General features: G+C 39.1%; 1 protein-coding gene across 4 annotated transcripts in view; it reads right to left on the reverse strand.

Moving 5' to 3' along the window:
• Window positions 1-333: 333 nt before the first annotated feature.
• Window positions 334-25319, reverse strand: part of LOC136829454 (synaptophysin-like) — a 45787-nt gene continuing 20801 nt past the window's right edge. For 2 of the 4 annotated variants that reach the window (XM_067088132.1, XM_067088131.1), the window contains 4 exons: window positions 18098-18222; window positions 15592-15787; window positions 6306-6497; window positions 3086-6024 (listed from right to left, as the gene is read on the reverse strand). In XM_067088132.1, coding sequence (XP_066944233.1) covers window positions 5896-6024; window positions 6306-6497; window positions 15592-15787; window positions 18098-18222 — 642 coding nt within the window. In that variant the 3' untranslated portion in view covers window positions 3086-5895. Of the gene's footprint in view, window positions 6025-6305; window positions 6498-15591; window positions 15788-18097; window positions 18223-25319 lie in introns of all 4 variants that reach the window. The other 2 variants (XM_067088134.1, XM_067088133.1) reach the window with 2 other exon arrangements.

The raw sequence follows: 25319 nt of genomic DNA on the forward strand, positions 1-25319 counted from the left end.
TGGTCACTGAGGTGAAAGAAAGAAAAAGGCTGGCTGGAGAAAAGACATTCTAACTAAAGCTTGGATACTGGCTGCTCTAACAACGTTTCATGGTCAATTAGCGCTTAAATCTTTCAAGCTTAATCAGACTAACAGTTTCCAGCAAATCCCTCAAAGGGCTCCCCAAAGGCTAAGTCAACATTGTAAGGTATAGGTGATCACCTGACATGAATTTGTATTTACCTCATCGTAAGTAACCTGAACGTTTAGCTGTAGTTTGCAAGAATGACGTATATACTGTAAGTATATCTAAGTTTGAAAAATAACTTATCATATCTAAAATGGTAACATGGAGAGAGAGAGAGAGAGAGAGAGAGAGAGAGAGAGAGAGAGAGAGAGAGAGAGAGAGAGAGAGAGAGAGAGAGAGAGAGAGAGAGAGATTCTGTAAAACAATTTCCAAATGTTAACACAATATAAATTCCTAATCTAGTTTTCTACAGCATGGTACACAGCACTACTCCATAAAATCTCTTGGTAAATGTCATTCCCAGGTAACAAAATTATCTACAACATCAACATTCAGCAATTAATATTAAGCAGACCCATAAGTAATTCCTAACAGTTACAAACTACAAAGTACTGTATCTTCACTCAAGCTACAAAGACCATCAATTCAAAGATAGAATTCCTTTCATCACAATAGAATATAACTAAGATGAAAACTTCATTTGAATTTTAACAAAATCTACAGACCAGTTACACACTAACTCCTGCTGCAAGATATCCAAGAATTTCCTTAAACACTGACAAACACTGATAATTTTTCTGGATGCACATAACCATAAAAAGATGTACCAAACTCTTCACAACAAAATCTGAAATACTTCACAGGTAAACAAATAAATCATCAGCAAGGGGGAGAAGCAGTTTTTGCCAGAAGGAAAGTTACATCACAAAACTGGAATACAAATTTTGCTAAGTCACTACACCTAATATCTAGAGTGTCAATAAGGGTAAAATGATTTTAACAGGCAAGACCTGATAACTGACAAATTCTCTTCTTCCAAGCAGCTTACACAATATCAGAAGACAGTTGCAAGAAAATTCCTAGTCTGGAGTCATGATATCTCCTCACATTATATGTTACTGCACTAGAGTGCAGTTGATTAACAGTATAAAAAAGCTAGTAACAGTGTTGTGTTTCCATCTTAGGAAGAGTTTACTCCAAAGTTTCAGCATGATCATAATCCTTTCTGGAAAATCAACTGACTGAAATGAGATTCAGTTCCCTAATAAAACAATTGCATATTAAAGGTAGAATGCAGAAAAGACTACCTTGACTATATCTGCATAATACAATGTGAGAAAAAATCACAAAATATGGAAATGGCTTATGGCAACCTTCTACACATTTGGAACACATAATAAACATGAAGTTTTAGCACAGATAATAAAAAAAAAACTATTCCTTGCAACGAAAGTGAATTACAACACCTATTTGTTCCCTCATTGAAATACATAATTTTATCATTATATTGGCAGTACCTAAGATTTCTTTTATCACCGGTTCACTTTAAGATTGCATAAAGTTTGTTCGATGTTGAAAAAAAGGGTGTTAGATTAGACTTGTGCCAACATGGGTTCTTGTTCATTGAACAGCCCCTGGATAAAAACACAATGTCAGCACAAACTATTTACAAAAATAGACAAACTAAAGAGCTTTGCAGAAAAAAACAAAAAGTTGTAAACTTGCAAACAAGAACAAGGCACCATCCATAAAGGAAAGGGGAGGTCATGAAACAGACTAAACTGTGTCTTGTCCCAACTGTAACTATAGCATAAATCTGTTTTGAGAATCCTATGGTAACTAAATAAGAAGGTGATTAACTACAGTTATCACAAAATCCAAAAGACATATACAGTACTGTAATCATAGCTAAATTTCTACATAATCTGACACTGTAAAATGCATCCTATTGTCTTGGTGTATTGCAGATCACCTCCTTAAAAATTAAGTTTTTAGAAAGGCGTCGCTAGTTAATCAAACAGATTCCCCAGCAATTCACTAACTACCACTAGCATGTTATCAGTTGGGTAAGTCACAACTAACATTCTTGGCACACTGTAAGTATAATGATGGCATACTGAATTCCAATGTATTAAAGCCTGTCAAATGTAGTGAAAAATCTCTCCTAATGAAGCCGGATTATATTTGGGAAAAGAAACATTGTATAAAAAAAGCACCACATATTTCAGCAAAGCAGTGAAGTCCCAGTATCCAACTCTGTTGAATATACAACAATGCATGCTTTACTGAAGCAGCAAAATACCATCACTTACTGTCAGAAAATGCTTCAAACAAATCTGACTTTGTGCCAAAGGACATTTCCAGGTTATAAAGTATGTTCCTCTTTACTACTGAAGCAGTGTGAAAACTATACCCGAGTGTAGTGCTTTTTTTCTATCAAATCTCTAGAAATTTGCTCTGAAATTACATGAAAAATAACTCCTTTTACTTAAATTCTTTTTATAAATATAGACAACAGTACTTTGATTGTTATTTCTTGCCATATTGGCTTGGCACAAGTTAAGGTTGAAAGGTGGTTGGGACTATGATTCCCAGGATGACCTAAAGGGTAATTTCAATTGCTCTTTCTATCTTAAATCTGAAATAAAATACACCAATTATATATCTGGAATTATACTAATCTAAAGATACTACATTTGTTCTGTATACTCAAATGTGCTAATGGGTTATAATTCAAAGTTGTGTGTTTTTAAACATCAACAGACATTACTAAAGCATAAACTAATGCCTAATGGAAAGCAGCTCAGGAAACCTGGAACTTATGTCATTTTTGACAAACAGGTCAATACCTCAAAACGGGAAAAGCATCCCTATTCCAAGTTAATTCTACAGAGGAATTCTTACCACGTACATACTAGAATGCAGTTTCCAAACATTATATGCCAAACCCACTAGTACAGAGAGTCTAAGCAATGGATTTTAAACACTTGTGTGTGATTACTCCAAAGGTTCCTAAACATTCAAACCATCACATCATAGTATTACACGGAAATTCAAATGTTAATCAATTTTTTCCAGTTTTAAAACAGGCATGTTTTAGAAACAAATCATTCCAGTTACAAATAAAAAACAACATCGTCAACTGAGCACATTCCAGTTTCTTAATTGGGGACAGCAAAATGTCTACAATTCTAGTGCATAAAATATTTATATAGTTCCGAGAAAGTAGGAATAGCTCATAATTTACATAACCTGATATCAGATAAACTTTTTTTTTTTATAAGATTAACCTTTTTTAAGCTAACAGCATCAAATAAAAAATCTTTTCAGACAAAATATAGCAAAAACATATCTTCATTCATTTTAAATTTTGAGTGTCAAAACCTGAGGCAATGGGGGTGGTCAGCTCTCTCAAGCCTGGCCCAAAGGGGTTTGCTTTTAAAAATAAAATTTATATTTTATTTTTAAAATAATCATCCAGACCAATGAGTTAGTAACCTTAACTATCACGGGGCTGTCCCAAAGGTTTATTCTCAACAAGTAGAGTACTGTATATTAAATCTTACTGAATAAATTACCTCAAAATTTCATTACAGTAGTGGATAAACTGAGTGTTTCAGACTGACAATATGTTCCAACTCATTAATTACCTAGTCTATGCATTTGCTGTTGGTCAAGTTTGGACAATTACATAAAGTATGTTTAATGGCTGACTTAGGCATTGCCTTGCATTCTCTGTATACATAGAGTGGGTCTTGTTGGCTTTCCATCAAACAAGTCTACCTAGTGTGACCAGTTTGGAGACAATATAAAATTACTTCAATATGAAGCTGTTTTTTTGGTATAAGAGACTCCACAATCCAATGTCAAATTTTTGTTTCAACCTGCTTAAAGTGATGCCATCAATTCATAATAATGTAGTCTTCCAAATAATGAAGATGAATGGTTGAAAGGATTTTAAATAATGACAGATAGCAATGGCTACATTTTAATGTCATAGTAGTTACCACTTTGGCTGCTATATCATCAACAGCTCCCCTATTGCTCACAATAGCAGGGATCCAATATATTTCAAAACTTAACCAACTTCATATAGGAATGGCCATGCACTGTTTGTATGCCTTCCTAAGTTCAAAGACAAGATAATATTCATGTCAATGGGGTTAAGAGCTTTGGTTATTACCCAAGTTGGAATATTTCTCTCATGTTTGGATGTCTGCAGCATCCTGCATCCTTAAACATACACAAAATTGCTCTAAGAGGTTTTTTCTTAACAACCGATGCTAGTGACAAAACACTGCCAAACTTTCTGCCATATTTCAAGAACATCTTATTTCAACAGGAGTGTCAGCAGCTGCAGACACACTGCTAAGTGCCAAGATGTTTTGTTTCTTGAAAGAGCAGTTGATCTGTAGAACAATCTTCCAGGCAGTGTGAGGAATCTTGACGCTCTTTAATTTCAGAGTAGTTGTAATATGACTTTAAAGCATTATGTTTTTATGTCTTTACTTTCCTGAAGTGTTATGGTACAGAACTTAATTTTAGTTCACTCCACTCATGTTTCACTATTTATTCTCCAGGTTATCTTTCCTCCCATATGGGCATTCTACAAGAGTTATATTTAAGCTTGCGTAACAAGTTTATTACCTTTAAGACTTGTTCCTATGACTGCAAATTATGAAAAATAAATGTCTGACTACTACTAATGTGTTGAGTTGTGAGGGCTTAACAACTTGATCCTTTCACTTAAAACATTCCTAATTAATATGAATATTGTGATGATAGAATCCATAATCATAAAGGAACAAATAAACAACTTCACACAGCACAATGATAACCAGGAATGGATAAACAACTAAAAACGACCTCATAATCAATACCAATCCATTCTTATCTCATATGACTGCCTATACTGAAGTTTAATCCCATTGCAGGGGTCCTTCAAGATTCAGTACCGTTTCCTACATCAACTGTTCCTAACCTTACAAATATTACGTAAAAGGTGCTTCAACCTGAGCAAAAGAAAAAAAACTTGAAATTTTTACAAAGGTGAACCACAGCCAATAAAAGTTTAGGTTGAAGGCCATGTACTATTAATACTACCAATGATAAAAATAAAAAATTACTCAATACATTTGAAACTTACTCTAATAATCAAGTCATACACGCTTGCGTTGCCATAACAAAACAATTAATAATAATGGCAGAACTGCAATACTACACCACAACCAGCTGGAAAGTAAATTTCTATTTCTTGGAACTTTTGGGGATATCAACTTACCACCCCGAAAGTAGCCTAAGCTCTTTAATATACATTGGGCAACTGGCCACATACAGAGTCAACAATCTACCCTGCGTCACTAATATGCCCAGAGTTTTACTTAATTGCTGACCACTCCTCTAAACTTCAGATCTGAAAATATTTTGAGAGCTATTATCCCCAATACAAAAATTACTTTCTTATTTTTTAAAATTCAACAAGCAGCTCTGGATTGGACAGCATTTATGATAAATGTGTTTTTCCCCATGAGTTTCAGATTGACTACGAAAATATCTTCAAACTACATATGTAAGTATAGTTTCCCAAATTTATACTCCTTTTACTAAGGGTTTACTGCATCACCAAATACGGAAAACCAAATTAAATCATACACTTTCACCCAAACTGCAATCAATAAAATTCTTATTTCTTCTTTACAGCATTAACCATACAGAGTATGTCATGCATAAAACACCCCTACCATCTTACAAGCCTAGGCTTAATTATGTGTATACAGATGGATGGGAACCAAACTACTCTTTAGAACATAAATGATGATGGTGATATGCAGATCCTTCACTGATTCTCTGAGTGAAATCCAAACTGCCCAAGAGGCTTCTTGAACACATTATGGTACAGGAACAGAGTTGGGTGCAGCATTATCTGTGTTCATAGTCTTGGCCTTGAAGAACTGAGTTTCTTTGTACAAGAACCACAGGTTACTTCCCCATAGGAACAAATTTAGGAAGCCCAAAATCTGAAAAGAAAATAACTATCTTATAACATCAAATTAGTCTTACATGAACCACCAATCACATATTTATGTTTCCCATTTGCAGTCTTCAAATGTCCCTCAACTTGACAATCTTTTGTCTACTAAACAGAATAAAAGTAGCAATCTCATAGAGCATGTGACACCTGGATGAACAGTTAAGTGAAGTAAGCAATACAGTCAGGTCTGAACATAAGCTAAAAACCCTCTAGTACTATCTATAATGAGCTGGTAAGCCTCATTGTAAGCAGTCGCCTCATACTTACAATGGAGATGACCAACTTGGCATAGTTGGGTTCTGATAAGACATCACAAGGGTACGTTGGTAGACATATTTCTGGATTCTCTTTCATGATGACTGAGACTTCTGTTGCTTGTCGCAAAGCTGTCAGGCTGTTGGCCCAAGCACTACTTCCAGCTAACCACATAATTGCGAAGAAAACATGGGCAGCAAAGTCCTTGGGAAAGAGGCAGAAATTCTTAATATTTAGCAGCAACATAGTTCAACTAACAAATAGAGATTCCATTTAATCATTCTCTGCCTAAACAAGCAACTAATCTATGCCCGGTTATTACTTGGAAATACTGAACCTATGCTGTTTGTTCCTGTAAATGTTCCTGTAAACTCCTCACAATCAAGTGACTTTTTCTTTACCTATGAGCTTTTCTTTTTTCTTCTCTTGTACTAAACACAACCAATAGACCTAAGGCACCTTTTAAATTTGTCCTGTATATATGTTGGATTACTCTGTACAAAAATATATAGAATAAAATTACATGCTAAAATAGAAAAAATATCAAGACAAAACAATTACTGATATACAAATTATGAATGATAATTTTTCAGCATTTTCAGACCACCATTGCTCTCACCTCGGAATTCACGACTGCATGATGACTATCTTAAGTACACAAAAGTTAGATACAGTAGCAGATTTTCACCTACTGTAATAAATGAAAATTTTAATAATAAAATTAATTAATTGGATACTTACTACTGCTAAAGTTAGCTCATATCTTCGTGCGACTAGGTGTGATCGGCATTAAAAAAAAAAAAGGCTTCACTAACCTGCTAGGAATCACCTGTTTCCCACCAGGTGGCATTGGATTGTTTACATTCTTGTCAGAATTCATGACCACCCACTAAAATGTGGGGAGGTTGGGTGGGTTTCCACTTTATTATTATTATTATTCAGAAGATGAAACCTCTTCATATGGAACAAGCCCACAAGGGCCATTGACTTGAAATTCAAGCTTCCATAGAATATGGTGTTCATTAGAATGAAGTAAGACGAAGTAAAGAGAAATGCAGAAAGAAGAGATGCCACTTATTAAAAAAGAAAAAATAAATTAATAAATTAACAAATAGATAAAAATTAATTAAAATTCAAGGAGAATAGTATTAGGGTAGTAATGTACTGCACCTTCGCTTGAACTTTGATAGTTCCAATCGTATGACTTCTGGGAGGCTGTTCCACAGTCCAACGGTGTGAGGAATAAAGGACGTCTGGAACTGAGAAGTCTGACAGCGAGGCACATTTACTGCATATTGGGGCTGCTGTTCAGCAAATCTGGTTGCTCTCAGCAGATAAAGGGGATAATGGATCAATTGTGAATGTGGAAGATTTCTGTTGAAATACAACTTACAAAAAAGCGACAAACAAGAGAACATCTATCGATGGTCCAAGTTGTAACTACTACTATTAGGAAACAGAAACCTACCAACACAAACCACTCTATCTAAAAAGAGATAAATCTCTGGCAGAAGCAGACATCCACACCAGAGAACAGTATCCTCATAAAGGGAGTACAAATGACCTAAAACAGGTTGCACTGTTATAAATATATGAGGACTTACGAACAATACCTAACTTTCGTGTGGCATTTGCTGAAACTTTCATCAGATGTTTCTCTAAGGTCTCACCTAGAATAGTTAACGCTTCAGACTCGCTCAGCAAATTTCCATCCACCTGAAGGGGAGGATGGGGTGGGAAATCTGCACGAGATCTGCTTATCAATGGTGTTTTTGTTTTGCTGGAGTTAAGCCTCATACACCACCAACTAAACCATTCCCTGATCTGGTCCACGTCCCGATTGAGGCTGAGGGCAGCTTCATTTCTCGAGAGTGGAGACTTTACTACACCCACAAGGCATACTGAACAAGCTTGTCTTCCAGGCCAACAACCATGTCACTTGTATACACTAAAAATAAAAATGGACCAAGAACACTGACCTGTGGAACTCCAGACACAATAGGTCTTGGTTCACTAAAGCTCCCATCCACAGCAACTCGCTGCTGCCTACCCGTAACGAAATTTTGAAGTACAGTAATCCTAAAACATACCCACCCACTCCAAGATTCTGAAGTTTATAAATAAGTGCCTTGTGATTTACTAAATCGAAAGCAGCACTATAATCTATCTGAATTACTCTGCACTCAAAACCCTTATCAAGGTTACTTTGCAAATGGCATGCTAAGTCTGAAAGAGCATAGGAGGTAGCTAGCTGCTTCCTATATGCATATTGACTATCAGCTAACAATCCTTTAGATTCAACATATTTATATACTGTAGTGGCTTAAAAATAAGTTTTTCAGCAACTTTGGAGATCACAGGGAGAACAGAGATTGGCCTGTAGTTACTGCAGTCTGCAGATATGCCACTCTTTGGAAAAGGCACCGTTTTACTAAGCTTGCACTCATCCGCAAAGATACTACGTCGACATAAAAATCTAGAGTCTACTAAACTTGGGAGATGACACGCTAGAAACTTTTTTAAAAAACAAAGGGAAGAAACCATCAAGGTCTTCAACCCTGCTATCAAGATTATCCAGAATTTTCTTAACATCCCTGGAGCAAAATGCAAATTTTGTACCATAAAAATGTTCATTATTTGGAATGATTTTTACCAACTGCTAAAGTTAGCTGACTACAACACTGAATGAGGATGGTGGGTTTAGTGCAGCCAGAGAAACAGAGTTCAGCCAAGTGAACTAAAGCTTTTAATGATGGGAAAAAGCTTCTTGACATTCCTGCCTGTTGTATATCCTTACTGGCAAGCACTGTTGCCAGGCATTGGAACCTTAACAGGGTGTAAAGCCCTCGTAACGAGACTTGTCAGAGGATCCTTACAGGGAAAAAAGGACTACTGTATCTCATAAAGTACTAGTGACTCCTGTGCCTGAGTCGAAAGCCCATAACCGACAGTCTAAAACTAAAGACAACTACCACCTTCATATATGAAGGTTCACTCCTATACGCCAATGTGTACTTTCATGCTACCCAAATTCAATAGTCGGATTTCCTAACTACTGATACAATAGAAAGCAAGGTTATGATCAGGAGGAGTCCCCGCCGCAACAACAGGACTAAGGGCTTTACACCTCATAATAAATTTGAACAAGTCACAAATAATAAGAGGCAAAAAAAATTAAATTTCCCGACTTGTGCGATGACCTTCTCAGAGAAAGGTTTTATAAAGGAAATAAAGATGTGCTTATGGTATGGAAGCCATGAGGATTATTTTACAAAATGGTAAAAGCTCAGGAATCAAGTGTGTGTTAATTGACTTACGCATTCTTGGGCATAGGAGTGTTTGGCTTCCTAACACCACACATAAATTCTTAACTCCTCCTTTTAAAGGTTTATGTCTGTCCCGGTAAACCCTTTAGAATTCTAACTGGACGTAAGACAGCCATTCTTCATTGCCTAACAAAGCAGATATGGGGCATGCTGACTGCCAAATTTCAAGGAATTATTGAATTTTAGTTATTTACATACCCCAAAGCAATACTGCTGAAAAAAAATTTTGGACTGGCTTATTGACAATTTTGTTCACTGTGAACCACAAATTTTAAAAGATTTATAAAAATGTCTGTATGAATAATTCCGGATAGGATCAAGTAAGTTATACACTGTTTTGGACTGTTAAATGTGTCAATGAACTTATCTTGAAACGTTATTGCTATAAAAATGTTTAGATTGGTTCAAGGACAATTTTGTTCATCACTTGTGAACAGCAAATTGTAAAAAACGTAAAAACGTCTGTATGCATAAACCTGGATACGATCATGTGTGAGTTATGTTATTACTAAAAAAAAAAAAGTGTTTAGACTGGTTATGGACAATTTTGTCCATTGCTTGTACAGCACTGGGAATGACAAATTGTAAAAAAAAAGCATGTAAATCAAGTAAGAAAAAAATTTATTCAAAAATAATTGTCACCCACTAAAATATCCCATTCTCTCTACAGGACATGTCAGAGAAAACAGGTTATAATGATAAGGGATAACTAGCTCACAATGCCCTGATTCTCTCAGGATTACTTGCTAACAATGCCCGATTCTCTCAGGATTCTTTGAAGTAAAAAAATGATATTGTTTTGTCGTTTTCTCAAAATTACTTTTTTTTTTTTAAACTAAATGCTTATTTCTCCTGGAAGACTGAACCAAATTCAATGAAACTTTTAAAAAACTTAGTATAACTATGTTCAGCATCTTTATTTTCTTGTTGGGAAAATCACTTTTCTGTGCAACTTTTTATTTTTCAAAATTATTTTTGAAAAGTGACGTCATGATTTTTTCAACTGCAAGACAAATGAACTTAGAGGCTGAATTTCTAAATTTCCCCATGAGAGACTTCATTAGTTATAGAATAAGTAGTAAAAATTTGAAGCAAATCCCTTCAATCATAAGGTAGAAAAAGTCACTTACTTTATAATGGGACCTTATGGCATAGGAGCTCCCCTTAATTAGGCACTGTTACAAACCTGGGAAGGGCTTTCACTTCTATATCTTTTCTCTAAGCAATGAAAGAAAAGAGAAGTTGCCACTGGAATACAGCCCACACACAAGAAAGGGCTTGAAGCCCACTAATATAAACCCTTGAGTTCTAACTGGACATAAGACAGCCACTTCATTGTCTACCAAAGCAGTTAAATTAGGCACTGTCACAAACCTGGGAAGGGCTTTCACTTCTATATCTTTTCTCTAAGCAATGAAAGGAAAGAGGTTGCCACTAGAACAAAGCCCTCACACCAGAAAGGGCTTGAAGCCCACTAATATAAACCCTTAGGAGTTCTAATGGACATCAGACAGCCACTTCTTCATTGCATACCAAAGCAGTTAAATTAGGCACTGTAGCAAATCTAGGAAGGGCTTTCACTTCTATACCTTTTCTCAATGAAAGAAAAGAGAGGTTGCCACCTGAACAAAGCCAACATACAAGAAAAGGGTTGAAGCTCACTAACACACTTTGCCACAGCAAAAGCTAAAAGAAAGGTGTCTCCATAGTTCTTGTGATGCCTTATCTAAAGGCTCAAACTGGTTAAGTTAAAATCTGACGGATTAATTCTAAATTTCATCGTGAATCATGAAAAGAAGATTAAAATTTCCAGCACAAAAGATTGAAAACCTATTCAAACTTTATTTTATGAGCGATATTCCAGTCAGCACAGTGCAGAACTGAATGCAATGTAAAACGATATCCTTTGATCGCTGTGACAGAAAACTGCTTGGTGTACCCGAGATACTGGCAGGACTTACATCAGGATATCTAATGGAATGGGAGCTGGATATCACTCTGGACAAGCATCAACATCAATAAACTAACCAATGTTATTGATACACAAGTCTAACAGTGGAGGGCCTTCTAGACTTAAGGAATGCTTCCTTGGCCATTCTAGAAATGCCCTTAGCTCTTAACAGACAACTCATAATCTCCACACAGTCAGAAGAAGCATGTGGAGGCTTGATGGAATCTTCTCAAATAAGGCTGTCTGAAAAGATATTTCCTGAACGGAAAAAGATGAGGAACATCTACTGCCAGGAAAGGAAGTTCGGGGAACTATTCCCTTTGGGGCCACGAATGAGCTCTCAAAATCATCCTTGTGTTCTGCACAGCTCACAACTTGTTGAGTATTTCCTCAAAACAGCAAACAGGTAAAGCATAAAGGTCTAGATTCAACCATACTTGAAAGAAGGTATCAACTGCCCATGCCTGAGGATTCTGGCATGGAGGGCAGTCAATTTGGGAATAGTGTTTTGGGCAGTCATGAACAGATTGGTGTTTGGGTCTCCCCAGAGGTTCCACAACTTCTTGCAAACCTGAGGAAAAGGAGACTATCTGACCGAGGACCTAGCCCTTTTCTGCCGAGTTGGTCTTAAATAACAACGTTTTTCCCTAGGACAAAAAGAGGTAAAGGAATGATGTTGCTGGACTCTGTCCAAAGGAGAAGGAAATTTCTTTGCTAGACTGAACAAATCTCTTGATCTGTCTCCCCTTGTCGTCTAATGTAAGAATCAAAAGGTTGAACTGTTGGAAAAAACTGCCACTGTAAGTCTCTGACTAGATGTTCTGCTTGTGTAAGACCATTCCAAACTGTCAAAAGCTGTAGGCTGTTTGCCTTCCAACTCCCTGATATCAAATGTTTCTCACAATGGCCTCCCAATCTGCCTCTGAGACATCTGAGGACAATGTCAAGGTTCTTGAGGTCTACAGGCCAACCCATTCAAGTTCTCAAAAGTGTAGTAAATTATCAATCCATGTCTGTTAGAAAACTCTCAAAAAGAAAGAGCTGACCTTCATCCCCAGATAAACAACTGACTGGATCAGCAAAGCATAGATTAGTCAACACTGAACAAAATGCCCAGCCCTGAGGCTAAACATAATACAAAATTCTTCATCCTCAAGGTCGGAAGAAACAAACTGGTGAGAACGAACCAGTCGTCCAAATATGAGAAAACTACTCTGATACCAAGCAGATGACTCCAACCTGCTAAAATCTCCAACACGCAGGAGAATACTTTTCTTTGACTGAAGGTGTATGTGGATATGGAAATACGTGTCCTACATGTCAACAAAAATCATCCTTTGCCCTTCCAAAAGGCTGCCATTACCAAACTGAATGACTCATCAAAAAGGGAGCAATATGAATAAACTTGTCAAAACTGGAAATGTCCAAAACTGACCTCCAGCTCCCTTCCTGCTGAGACATTGGGAAAAATAAAAAATTATGGTAAAACTTTGGCAACTAGATTAAAAATGGCTCAATGGCTTCGTTGCTTAGCAAATGTCTTATCTACCCCTCCAAAACCAGAACCTATATGTGTGAAGAGTGTGGAGAGAAAGGTATCAGGAAGCTGACAGAGGTAAAAACATGACAAAAGGTACAAAATATCCTTCTCTCAGAACCATCACTATCAAAGATTCTTCTTGAAGCCTTGCCAGACACTTCTGAAACTCATTCTGTACATGGCCTTCTGAGGATCCGCACAGCCTCCTTGAACTGGGAGTTCAAAACATCAGTTATGGTTACGTGTCATTTTTTCACTTAGAATGTGCGCCAGATCACTACTGAAGCAGAACTCAAGAGTGGTTTGAAGCTCTGCATGGATATAGTTTATCAATGAAACTTTCTGACTGAAAAATATAGAAAATGGTGTACATAATGCAGTACATGTGAGATAACTTGAGAAATCTACCAAAATACTGTGAGCTATTTACCATTTGTTGTTTAAGTTTTAACACAGAAAAGCTCCATGGGACACCATGTTTAGCACCAGCCTCTCAGTGAAGAATGAAAAAACATTAGCAAAAGACAGTCAATATCTCTTATTTTGGTGGATTTTTCAAACTATTTCATCTGTACTGCATCATATACACCATTTTCTATATTTTATTAATAAAAAATATCTCAATGTGCAGCTCTTCCTTAGAATTACCAAACTGTGATGTACTACATTATTATTAATACTACAAGTAGTGCTTGAGTTACGATAATTTGTTTTGCGATGGGGTTAATACTGATATAATATTTAGAAAATATTTTTAAATTTCGCGCGGCCGCAGGCAGCAGCGTACAATCAGGCAGCGAGAGAGACCAAATTACAATAGACCAACTTCTTTTCCTCCATCTCTTTATCCCACCTTCTAGTTAAAAAATACAAGAGAATAATAAAAGTACTGTTGGTAATGCTATACTCTTGCGTAAATGCATACAGCCATAAACAACCGAACGAGAAACTGCTGTTTTGCTAATAACCGAATCGGATAACAACAGCTGTTTTCCTTGTATTTCAACCATTGTACGATAGTAAACAATTACCGTAGTTATGTTACAAATGACGTTAAGTAGAATAGGACCAATGTATTTTTACATTATACCCTTATTCATTATGGAGAAAAGATCGGCAAGGAAATATACTGCTAAATTTAAGCTGCAAGTCGTAGCAGAAGCTGAGAAAACAATGTTCAAGCTGCTAATGACTATAAATTATCATGCAACGGCAACATGGATGAAACTTGACTATGAATATAATTGGAGAGAAACGTATTTTAATCAGAACTACTGAGCATGAAAGAACACATTTATTATGCTGATAAAATCACGTGAAAATAGTGAATGGAATCTTGATTTTTTTTGCACAAAACAAACATGCCCCAATGGCCAAAGTCATTTATTACTGAAAAAAATAGGTAAATTAATTTCAAAATGAGACGTATTTAAGTTATATTTCAACTTAAAAACGCTTTGTATAACGAAAAATAACCTTGCCCCATATAAACAAAGTATCTAGAGATTCGTTTATCCTAACTAAAAGCAAGAAAAGCACTCTGAACTGAGTTAAATATGGCAAAATAAACTTACTGTGTAATCGATTTCCAACCCAAAACATTGATCGCTATGATCGCAATTTATAATACAAAAGCAATATGAGAACACATACAATATTATTGGATACAGTAAAGTAAAATAAAATTTTTTAAAAGATCCATGGAAAAGATGCATATTTATTATGTTGTTTATAAAATACGATATTAATATGTGAATACAGAGTACAGTATAATGTAGCCTAGGCTACCGTATATGCATATGATAAATCATAGTGTAGGCTAAGCTAATCTTTGTTTGTTATTCAATTTCTCTTTATAATGAATTATCATCAGACAATCTGCATGAACCTCCAGAATTAGCTGATATTAATAATTACTATACCGTATACTTATAGAGTATACTTTATAGTGTAGGCTAGGCTACCACATATGTATAGATGGTCCTGAATACCATAGTGTAGACTAGGCTATATTCGAGATAGGTTTTTTCCAACAAACTATGCGTTTTTTTGGAATCTAACCCCATCGTAAGTAGGATAATACCTGTATTAGTAACTCACAAAGTGAATACTTATACTGTATTCGAGATACTACTGCATAGCTAATTGCACATCACCCCTACTCATTGGTTATGAACTTCAAGCCTTTTGTGCTCATCATTTTATCAAAAATACAGGCCTACTAGACAATGTCATTTTTAAATTTTTCTTTTTGCATCTCATCGGATGACAAATATGGTTATCCGAGCATCCTTTACATAAAATACTCAAGATAAATACAATTCGAGCACTAAATTTTAAAACAATATTAATACTGTATTGTAATAAATGACCAACATAGCAAACTGGTAATGACTGTATAAACTAAACATGTTTACAATTCTGAAAGAGTTAATAAGAAGTAACTTGATAACTACAACAATTACCATTAGATATACTTACTGCAAGCGGAGCTAAAGGATTGTTTTCATAAATTGTGTAGAAAAGGCAATAGAGTACCAATGCAGCAATAATATAAAAGAAGGCCAAAACTCCAACAGCCACAAAAAACCTTGAATCAGATGAGAAGTCCCCTCTCATCATCAGTGTTTTTATATTTCCCTCACAGATGTTAAGTACAGGTCGTATCGTATCTACCCTGAAACACAAAAACTATGGTCAGAATTTTTCTACAAAAATAAACTTCAATTGAAAATAATTTTTTTTAAACTGGTTTGTTTCAATACAAAACTTTCCAGTCAAAGGCATAGGAAAAACCTGTCTTCAACTCAAAAGACTAAAGAGCTGAGGCACCCCTACAAATATTATGTATTCCCAGGTCTTCTGCAATTCAATGCCCAACTTTGTGTGTCTAGTGCTGTACACAGCTCACATAATTCCCAAGATCTTTGCTGAAATCAGAATGCCTAAAAGCATTAAATCAATCAGTTCATTCATGTAAAACATCTATTACATCCATTTGCTTATTTTAATTTCATCAGGATCATACAGGAATTGGTGGTAACTTTGTTGGCAGGACGATAATTTCTCAGCCAGATACAGGGATTTTACTTTGGAAGTTAGGAAAAAATATTAATCAGAAGTTTGAAGAGCAAGGTGAAAGAATGAAAGTGAAACAGGCAGAGTAAACTGAGACAAAAAGAATCCACTTACAGACTGAAAGGATGCTACAAAAAAGCAACAGTTGATGAATACAGTGAGACCTATCATGTACTCTGAGGGCAGCACCCCACAGGGGACCAGGAGATCTTTCTTATTATAACCAATAGGTCTTTGGAATATAAAATTTAGGCCAAAGACCAAGTGGTTGGACCTAAGAGGCCATTCAGTGGTGAAATGCAAAATCGAGAGTAAAAAGGTTTTTTAAAGGCGTAATAAGAGGAAAATCTCAGAGTTGCACCATGCAACAATTATTAGGAGAGGGTGGTAAGTAAGATGGAAGAAATAAAACATGAAAGGAGGTGCAGTAAAAGGAATGACAAGGGTTGCAGCTAGTGGCCAAAGGGACCCTACAAAGAACTTAACCCTTAGAGGCCAGGCTAAAATATATACTTAGAACATCCCAAGACCAGGCAAACTTTAGGGTTGGTCAATTTAGAAAAAAACACATCAATGGAAAGAGGAAGGCATGCAAATGCGCATGGTGTAAGAAATTCTATATATTTTCTGTACCTTGGCAGAAAATATATAGAATTTCTTACACCATGTGCATTTGCATGTCTTCCTCTTTCCATTGATGTGTTTTTTTCTAAATTGACCATCCCTAAAGTTTGCCTGGTCTTGGGATGTTCTAAGTATATACTTTAGCCTGGCCTCTTAGGGTTAAGGTTCTTTGTAGGGTCCCTTTGGCCACTAGCTGCAACCCTTGTCATTCCTTTTACTGTACCTCCTTTCATGTTTTATTTCTTCCATCTTACTTACCACCCTCTCCTAATAATTGTTGCATGGTGCAACTCTGAGATTTTCCTCTTATTACGCCTTTAAAAAACCTTTTTACTCTCGATTTTGTATTTCACCACTGAATGGCCTCTTAGGTCCAACCACTTGGTCTTTGGCCTAAATTTTATATTCCAAAGACCTATTGGTTATAATAAGAAAGATCTCCTGGTCCCCTGTGGGGTACTGCCCTCAGAGTACATGATAGGTCTCACTGTATTCATCAACTGTTGCTTTTTTGTAGCAATTGCAAGTAAATATTTCCCACCCTGTGTCGAGCCTCTTTCCATGACACTCATAAAAATAAGCTAATTTTAGTGAGATATACTGTACATGTTATAATTTTATTTTCATTCTATTTTGCGAAATGACAATTACAGCTCAAATAATACCATAACGGATAAGAACTAAAATTAGCAACAATCCCTGAGTATATTTATGGTAAAATATTTATATTTACTGGAATGGGAAGATGCAGTACCTTTTAGTACTAAAGAGTTATATATGTTCTTTCTAATATTTTTTTTTACTACGTATTGAAAAGATGAGAACTATAATCAGCAACAATCCATGAGTATATTTATGGGCAAATATTTTTGAGACGGGGAGATGTAGTGGAAGATTGTTCTTTGGATTTCTTCCTCATATCACCAGCAACGGTGTGAGTGTTGCCACAAGAGTTGCTATAAGTCATTTATGGCCCATTCAAGTGATTTGAACATTTTCCCACAAAATTCATTTGAACTGCATGGTGCAAAATAATAATTCTCACATGAACCAGTCCAGATTGCAACCCAAAGTTATCATTATGTTTCATATGATCACGACCAGACACAAGGGGTTAAGTAATGCCTACAGTGCACTTCACGGAACTATCCCCCCACCATAGGTCCCTGAAACAATTCAACAACAGTCATGCACTGCATATCCTACAGACCGCTATAATCCAAAAAATTAATACAAATAATTGAATATTTGCATGGTTAACCATTTCCTCATGAAGCCTACTTACTGAAATGGATAGGCAATGCCTGCAGAAACAGTGATGTTATTGTTATCATGAGCTGGACAAAATATACGGAAGGAGAACTCAGTGCTAAAGCTGGTAGTTGTAGCAAATGCACTAATACCAAACACCTGAAATATAAGTAAAAATAATGACAGGGATTATATTGGTACAGGTTTATTGTTATATGGATAAGACACAAAAATTGCACTTACAATGTTAACCATAATTTGGATAATCTGATGCTCCCTAACACTATCCTCTTATTCCACTTTTACTATGGCATCCAGAATTTGTATTTTTCCTAACCCACGAACCTACATTTTCATAGATGGAGTAATCCGTGCTTACCTATCTTCGGCTGTTCTTGAATTTTTTCTGAAAAACAAAATCCTAATGCTATACTTGGGTCATGTGGTGTGACCTGGGTCAACCTGCCTGCTTCCATTGTGTGAGACAGCCGGTATGCAGTTATGCTCATCTTCCTAGGAGTGAGCAGTCGACACTACGTGGGGTGGTACAAGGAGGGTAACTTTACCTATATGAAAGCGTAGGTTTATATATTAGGAAAAATACAAATTTCTTTTCAATATGGTATTTGTTTTACACTTTCATATACGGGGCCTCACCTGAAAGTGGGAGGACGATCTCTTAGGTAAACATGTGGGGGTGTTTCCTCTCAATACCCCAAGGGAATGCAAGAGATATTATGTATGACATTGCTGGTGATGTCTTCCCCTCTTCAAGGAGCTCTCATATGGATCTACAGTGTTGCATGACCTGCTGTGCTGTCACTTCCAGGCCCAACGTGAAGGTATCTAAGGACTTGTGTGGTATATCCTTGAGGCGGTAGAAAGAGGTGAATGTTGTCTGCCTCCTTCAGACCCCAACCCAGAAGACCTGACCTATTCCTCCGATGTCAAGAGCCCTGACTCTGGTTGGGCCAGGATCTTTGCTACAGTCCAAGTAGTATGCCCTCACAATCACCTCTCTCAGCCAGGAGGAGACATGTTCCTTGAAATCTCCTGCTTCTCCTGACTCATACTTAAGAGAAGTCTCTATCTCTAATAGGCAGTCTGTGTGGGGCTGTACGTTAAGGTAGGCTCTCAGGGCTCTGACTGAGCCTAGCAATATTTCGTCCTTTCGTTCCCCACAAAGTCCTTTAATGAGGGGATGGAAAAACCATCGAACTTTGGGTTGTGTGTGGAAGGGTTCTGTGTCTTCGCCACGACTCTGGGAGGAAAGTGGAGCTCATCAATGCCCATCCATGGTTGTGGGTAACGTCGTATGTGAGGGCACGAAGTTGCCCCACCCTCTCAGTTAATGCCAATGCCAACAGGAAAACTGCTTTCAGGGTCAAGCCCTGGTTGGACACCCTTCTGAGCGGTTCTTCAGGCAGTTTCCTCAGGGAAGCCAAGACCTTGGTGACGCTCCATTTGGGGGTTTTCAATTACCAAGGGGATAAACTCTTTTTGAAGTTTCTGGTCATGTCTGACAGTTCCCATGACGTTGAAAGGTCTATGTCCCTAGGTTTGAATACTCAGGCAAGGGAGGGCCTGTAACCTTTAATTCCAGACACAGAAAGGTGCTCCTCCTGACAAGGAAGATAAGGAATTCCGCCAAGTCCCTCAAAGACGTTCTGAGGGGTTGGGGATCTTTCCCACAGCACCAACATTAGGATACCTTCCATTTTCTCCTGGAAAACTTTTCTTTCTAAGGAGTTGCTGGATGGCCTCCACCCATGAAGATGGAGGTGGGGTAAGTTGCCTTGGTATGACCATCAGCAGGTGGAGGAGGTCTGCGTACCATTCTGCTTGGGGCCACTTTGGAGCTACTAGTGTCATTCATAGACCTTGGACGCTGCCTCTATGAGCCTCGCTGCTCCCGTTTTTTTCATAATGTTCATATTCTGTACCTTCTGCTTGCGCATGAGATCTGACTTCTCAAAGTTGATCACTATACCAAAGTCGTGACAAAAACTCGAAAAGTTGATCTCTGTCCTAACAACTGCAGCAACAAGCTCGCCAAGACCAGCCAACCGCTCTGGTACTTTCGTACCCATGCAACCAAGCTTGAGAAAGATAAAAACGAACACTCAAGTGAACCCTTGGGGAAATATATACGAGTCCGAAACACGTGCCTTGAACTAGAACACCGTCTTCCCCATGAGGTAGAGAGGAGATACTTGCAGGAGGACTGATGGGTAGGTATTGAACATCAACATCCCTCAAATCCCTGAAACCCAAGAAGACGCCCTCTCTGATCCAATCGAGAACAAAAACAGACCATTCCATCTAGTACAGGTTCTGATGAACGAACCAGTTCAGTGGTAAGAAGGGAAGACTCCTACAATGCCTACCGGGAGCATCGCAGTCACCTCTTCCCACATGGAGAGGTCCTTCCGTGAGCTGGGAATGAACAGTTGGAACCGGATCAGAAAGAGGGTGAGGGATGATGAAGACTCTCAAGATAGCAGAACCATATCTGATGGCATCCACTACTCATACTTCCGCTTCATGTTGCTGCCAATATTGCCCAATGGCTTGACAGGCACCCACCCTCATTGGCAGCAATCATGAAGAACTACCGTACCCACGACATCCTCTGTCTTCTACTGGGGTAGAAGTAGTCTGGGTATCTCTATGAGGAGTCAAGGAAGTCTGGGACTTTCTCGGACTGAAGGGGAAGGGCCAGCCTGACCCTAGGGTCCAGCTGCAGTGCCAAGCAGACTTAAAGGTCTTAGCCACTGACTAGTTGATGAGCCGAAATTTGTCCACTGCTGCCTCCCCCTCCCTTTAGCAGAGGGGGAAGGGGATGCTCCCATAATCAGTCTGTCCCTGAGCATAAAAGTCGACTCGGGACTAACACACCTACAAGTCTGAAACAGCACAGTTTCTCTCCCACCCCCGCTCCCCAAGTTGCTGTCTAGTGGAGGAGGTAGATCATATTACTACCTCCCAGAGTAACAATCTCTTGAGGCCTGCATTCTCTTTGGGTGTATGTAAGCCCAAGGATAGAAACAATCTTGACCAATCACAGACTCAAAGATCATTCTACGAGACTAACTGGAACTCTGCTCTGCCAGTCAAATCCAATGTCACTGCCTCTGCTTGCAACAGGGAGACTCCCTCCACACACACAGACACTCTAGACAGACTGGAACACAGCGAGTCAGATCCAGGCCAACATAAAATATGGCAATGATCTCTCTGAGAGAATAAGATAGTATTTCCTCTGGTGGTTTAGAGGCAGAGGAAGTGCCTGGCATGAACGGCTGGACTAGGGAGCATTCTCTTGCCTGGGGAAGCATGGAGCAAGAAAAGACATCTCTTCCTCAGGATCATTAAAAAGACACATCATTCTAATGATCTCCATAATAGGCCTCCGTATCTCACTAGGAGAGAAACACTCACCAGAGCCCCTGGCGATCTCTTAAATCATTTGGCATACGTCCTGTCCAGTCCACGGACCAGACCAGGGACATAGGCCTCCGTGTTACGGGCCAGAATAGGAACAAGAATGTTCCCGGTCCCAAGACCCAAACCTGTCCAACTCCCATCTCCTGGGCAACATTCTGAGGAGGAGGGAACAAGTGAGAGATTGCAAACACCCTCGCCCCACCTGCTGAAGACCGAAGTCCCAGCAGGTAAGCAAGGCTGTGGGCAATCCTCAACACGCGACGACGACATCCGCCCGGGTCAGGGAGGGTGGTCCCACTCACCTGAACATGAGCAGGGGCTGTCCCAGGGACGTGCTTCAATCTACTTAGAAGCCAAAGCTTATACAAGTGAAGAAGACTGCCTTGCCTTGCCCGAGTGACCAAGCCAGTTGCTGGCCACCATCCCAGGACCACTGGTTCATTCTCTTGAAGAGCAGGAGGGAGCACCTGCAAGAACTCTGCTCACATTTCCTCACTGGCTTGCTCTGGCATCTGGGACAGGGTCCGCAGACCCTGTACCCTTGCTGACCCCAGCAGATGGGCTACCAGGGTTAGTACTGGCGCAGGGCTGGTAGCAGTGGTCCAGACAGGTGGCCTACTGGGACTGGTACCAGTATACCGGGGGTCCGAAGAATCCTGGGTAGAAGTTGCACCCATGCACTCTGCAATGGGAGAAAACCAGCAGAAACAGTGGGGGAAGTAATTTCTGGGACCTGGAGGAGGTTAAGGACCCCTCCTTTCCCACTATTAGGCTGTCCAACTCCTTCATGATACCTGCTACCAACGGGGACCAAGGTAAGTGAATTGTTTGCTTGGTCTCTGGAAGACTGTCTATCATGCTTCAGGTACAAGAAGCTGAGGTAATCCTCAGGTGTCACGCTGTCCGGTTCCGCTAAATCCAACTTCCTGCGAACCTTAAGGACAAAGTTTGTAAAACTCCTCTGCTTGTCTGGAAGCTCTAGGAGTGAGGACTCTACCCCTTCCTCCAGGCCTGCTGCACCTACCAGAGCAGCAGGTTCAGGGGTGTGTGTGTGTGTGTGTGTCCAGTCTGTCCTGTTCCGCCGGGTGGTTGTCCAGTAACGGCCATTGTGGGGAGGCTGAGGCGTATCTGGCGCCACACAAGCTGTCCTGTTCTGGTGACTGGTGTCTGGGACAATAGCAAGATGTGTGGGACCCTGCTCTGCTGCGGCTGCCCTTGTCTACCAAACAACAGTGGCAACGTCTCCCCGACTTCCCATCAGTGTTCCATCTTCGTGAGCAGTGTCAGGAGCAGTGCAAGGAGGGAGTGTTGCTCTGCTCTGTCCTGCTCCTGCTTTGAGGAAAGGCACCTCCACAACCTACCTCTAGAGTGAGATCAGGAATTCCCCCCTGGAAGAGTACTGGGATCAACCACTCCTGCAATGGAGCCAGTATTCCTGTTCCAATCCATCAGAGTAGCAGAGCCTGCTTCTCCTTCTTGAGTGGCTCCTTCGCAGAGAAGAGCTTCATCTGCTGGATGCCAGTCTGGGCGGTGTTGAAGGAGGTCTGGAGGAGAGGTCTGACTGTTGTGCAGGGTCTCTGTCTCGCCTGGCTACATGAATGGTGGTTCAACTCTTCCACCCTCTGATATATGATCAGCTGGGAAGGGTTGTAGGCGACTTCAGCCTGCCCCTTTTCTTCGTACCCGCTCTTGGCTCCCCTGACTGTCATGCTGCTGTTCTGTACCTCTTCCCTAAGGAAATGCAAAAGAACTTGCAAAACTTGTTCAGGTTTCTTCTTACATGCGGGCTTAGAGGGAGGAAAAAGATCTTTACCGAGAGTCACGGGGAATGGAGAAGTTTGCAGCAGCACCAACGATGGGGAAGGGGGGAAGAATGGAGAAGGTTCTCTGGGGATGGAGGTGGTCTTCTTCCTCCGCCGTCGTCTTTGATATTTTCCCGAGGCGATGGCCATGCTGTGCACGCATGGCGCCTCGCGGGAACATTCCCGGCCCCTGCACGAGATACACACTGAATGGGGGCCTACATCTATCAGTGACCTGAATTAATGAAGAACTTATCCTTGCCTGCACAACGACACAGTTCGGGCTTCTTGTTCTCTTCCATCACTGCAGGAAAAGAGAGAGAGAGAGAGAGAGAGAGAGAGAGAGAGAGAGAGAGAGAGAGAGAGAGAGAGAGAGAGAGAGAGAGAGAGAGAGAGAGAGAGAGAGCACAAGAACACTGGGGTGTCAGGAAAACACGACACATGTGATCATGTGGATACAGAAATCGCTCTTCTGGAACCAGTAAAGATCTAAAAAAACTTCTCACACATTATTTAGGCTATATGGACTGGGATGGAATCCCCGACAAAGAAACAACACTTAATCTATGCACTATTCTCTTCGCTCCAAGAGGAAGACACACATGGGTCACTTTCTAGTCCACCACTCTTTGTCCTGCACCAAAGGACAAAAACCAATACACATAACACAGAAACACCAATATACAGTACTGTAATCTACAGAGATGAAGGTGCAAACTAGATGCAGCAAATATGGCCAGACAATTGCTAGGCATGGGGAGCACATACAGTGCTCCCAATCACAAGGAACAGAGAACAGTATGAATGAAAATGAGACAACTTGGAAAACGTGCAAACTCTAGGACGGCTGCAATCACTAAGAAGGCAAGTTGACCCATGTCACACCATGTGACTTAGGTATAGCATTAGGATTTTGTTTTTCAAAGACAATTCAATAATAGCCAAAGTTAGGTAAGTGGGGATTACTCCATATATGAGCGCATAGATATTTCATTAAGGCTTGTATGGGGAAGGACCAAATTTCAATTTAGGATCAACTATGTTGGGCTCTCAACAGCACCTTAATCATTAAAAATTGATGGCATATTTCATATGGGTAGTTATCAAACTCCTAAAAAAATCTAACTATGCCGTTAGCCAGGGATGAATCGTTGCTTCTCGCATTGCTTGCTGAGGACATTACATGAAGTTTCAAATCTGCAGTGATCTGGTCTAATAAAACAGATAATTAAATAGACTTAATTGACTTTAATCATCTGCATATCAAGAAAAAAAAAAAGAGACACCATGATGAACCTTCAATTCTCACAATCCAACAACATTTTACTCCATGGATGGGAATGCTGGGTCAAACTTTGGATTGCCTTTCTCCTGAATGGCACACTTTTGCAAAATGTTAACATGTACTAGACAATGAACAATGTAAGCAGCAGTCTAGGGTGTCAGAAATTCAGTCAAAATACCTAGTGAATGAATCATAACCTGTGAATTTCTGAGGTGCTGTAAAGAGCCCAATGCAGAGGGGCCTAAGTGAAAAATATCACTTTTCCACACACAACCCAAATTTATTTCCTGAACGATAGAAAAAGAAAAACCTAAACCTTTAAGCACATATCCTTCATTTCTATGGCTTATGTAATGTGGCCCTCCTTGATGAACAACAGTAAACAGGATGAATAAAAAGTGCTTGTACACCTGTTGTGTTTATTTAACTTACAGTATTTCAATATGACAGCCTTATGTAAGAAAATTCTGGGACTTTTTTTTTATTTTTACCTGCTCATGTGTACTTAACTTACAGTATTCAAATACTAGATTAATACTGGAAAACCTGATTGTGTATCATGGGTTGCAAAAACACTATCTACAGTATTCATCTATACACTATTACAGGCACAAAAGGTTTTGTGACTAATAAGAAGAGGAAGAAGAATGGCAAGAAAAACAAGCACAATGCTGTGAATAACAAGAAGCGGGAGAAGAAATAGAAAGAAAAACAAGCACAAT

The sequence above is a fragment of the Macrobrachium rosenbergii genome, chromosome 44 (assembly GCF_040412425.1).
Source record: "Macrobrachium rosenbergii isolate ZJJX-2024 chromosome 44, ASM4041242v1, whole genome shotgun sequence".
NCBI lineage: Eukaryota > Metazoa > Arthropoda > Malacostraca > Decapoda > Palaemonidae > Macrobrachium > Macrobrachium rosenbergii.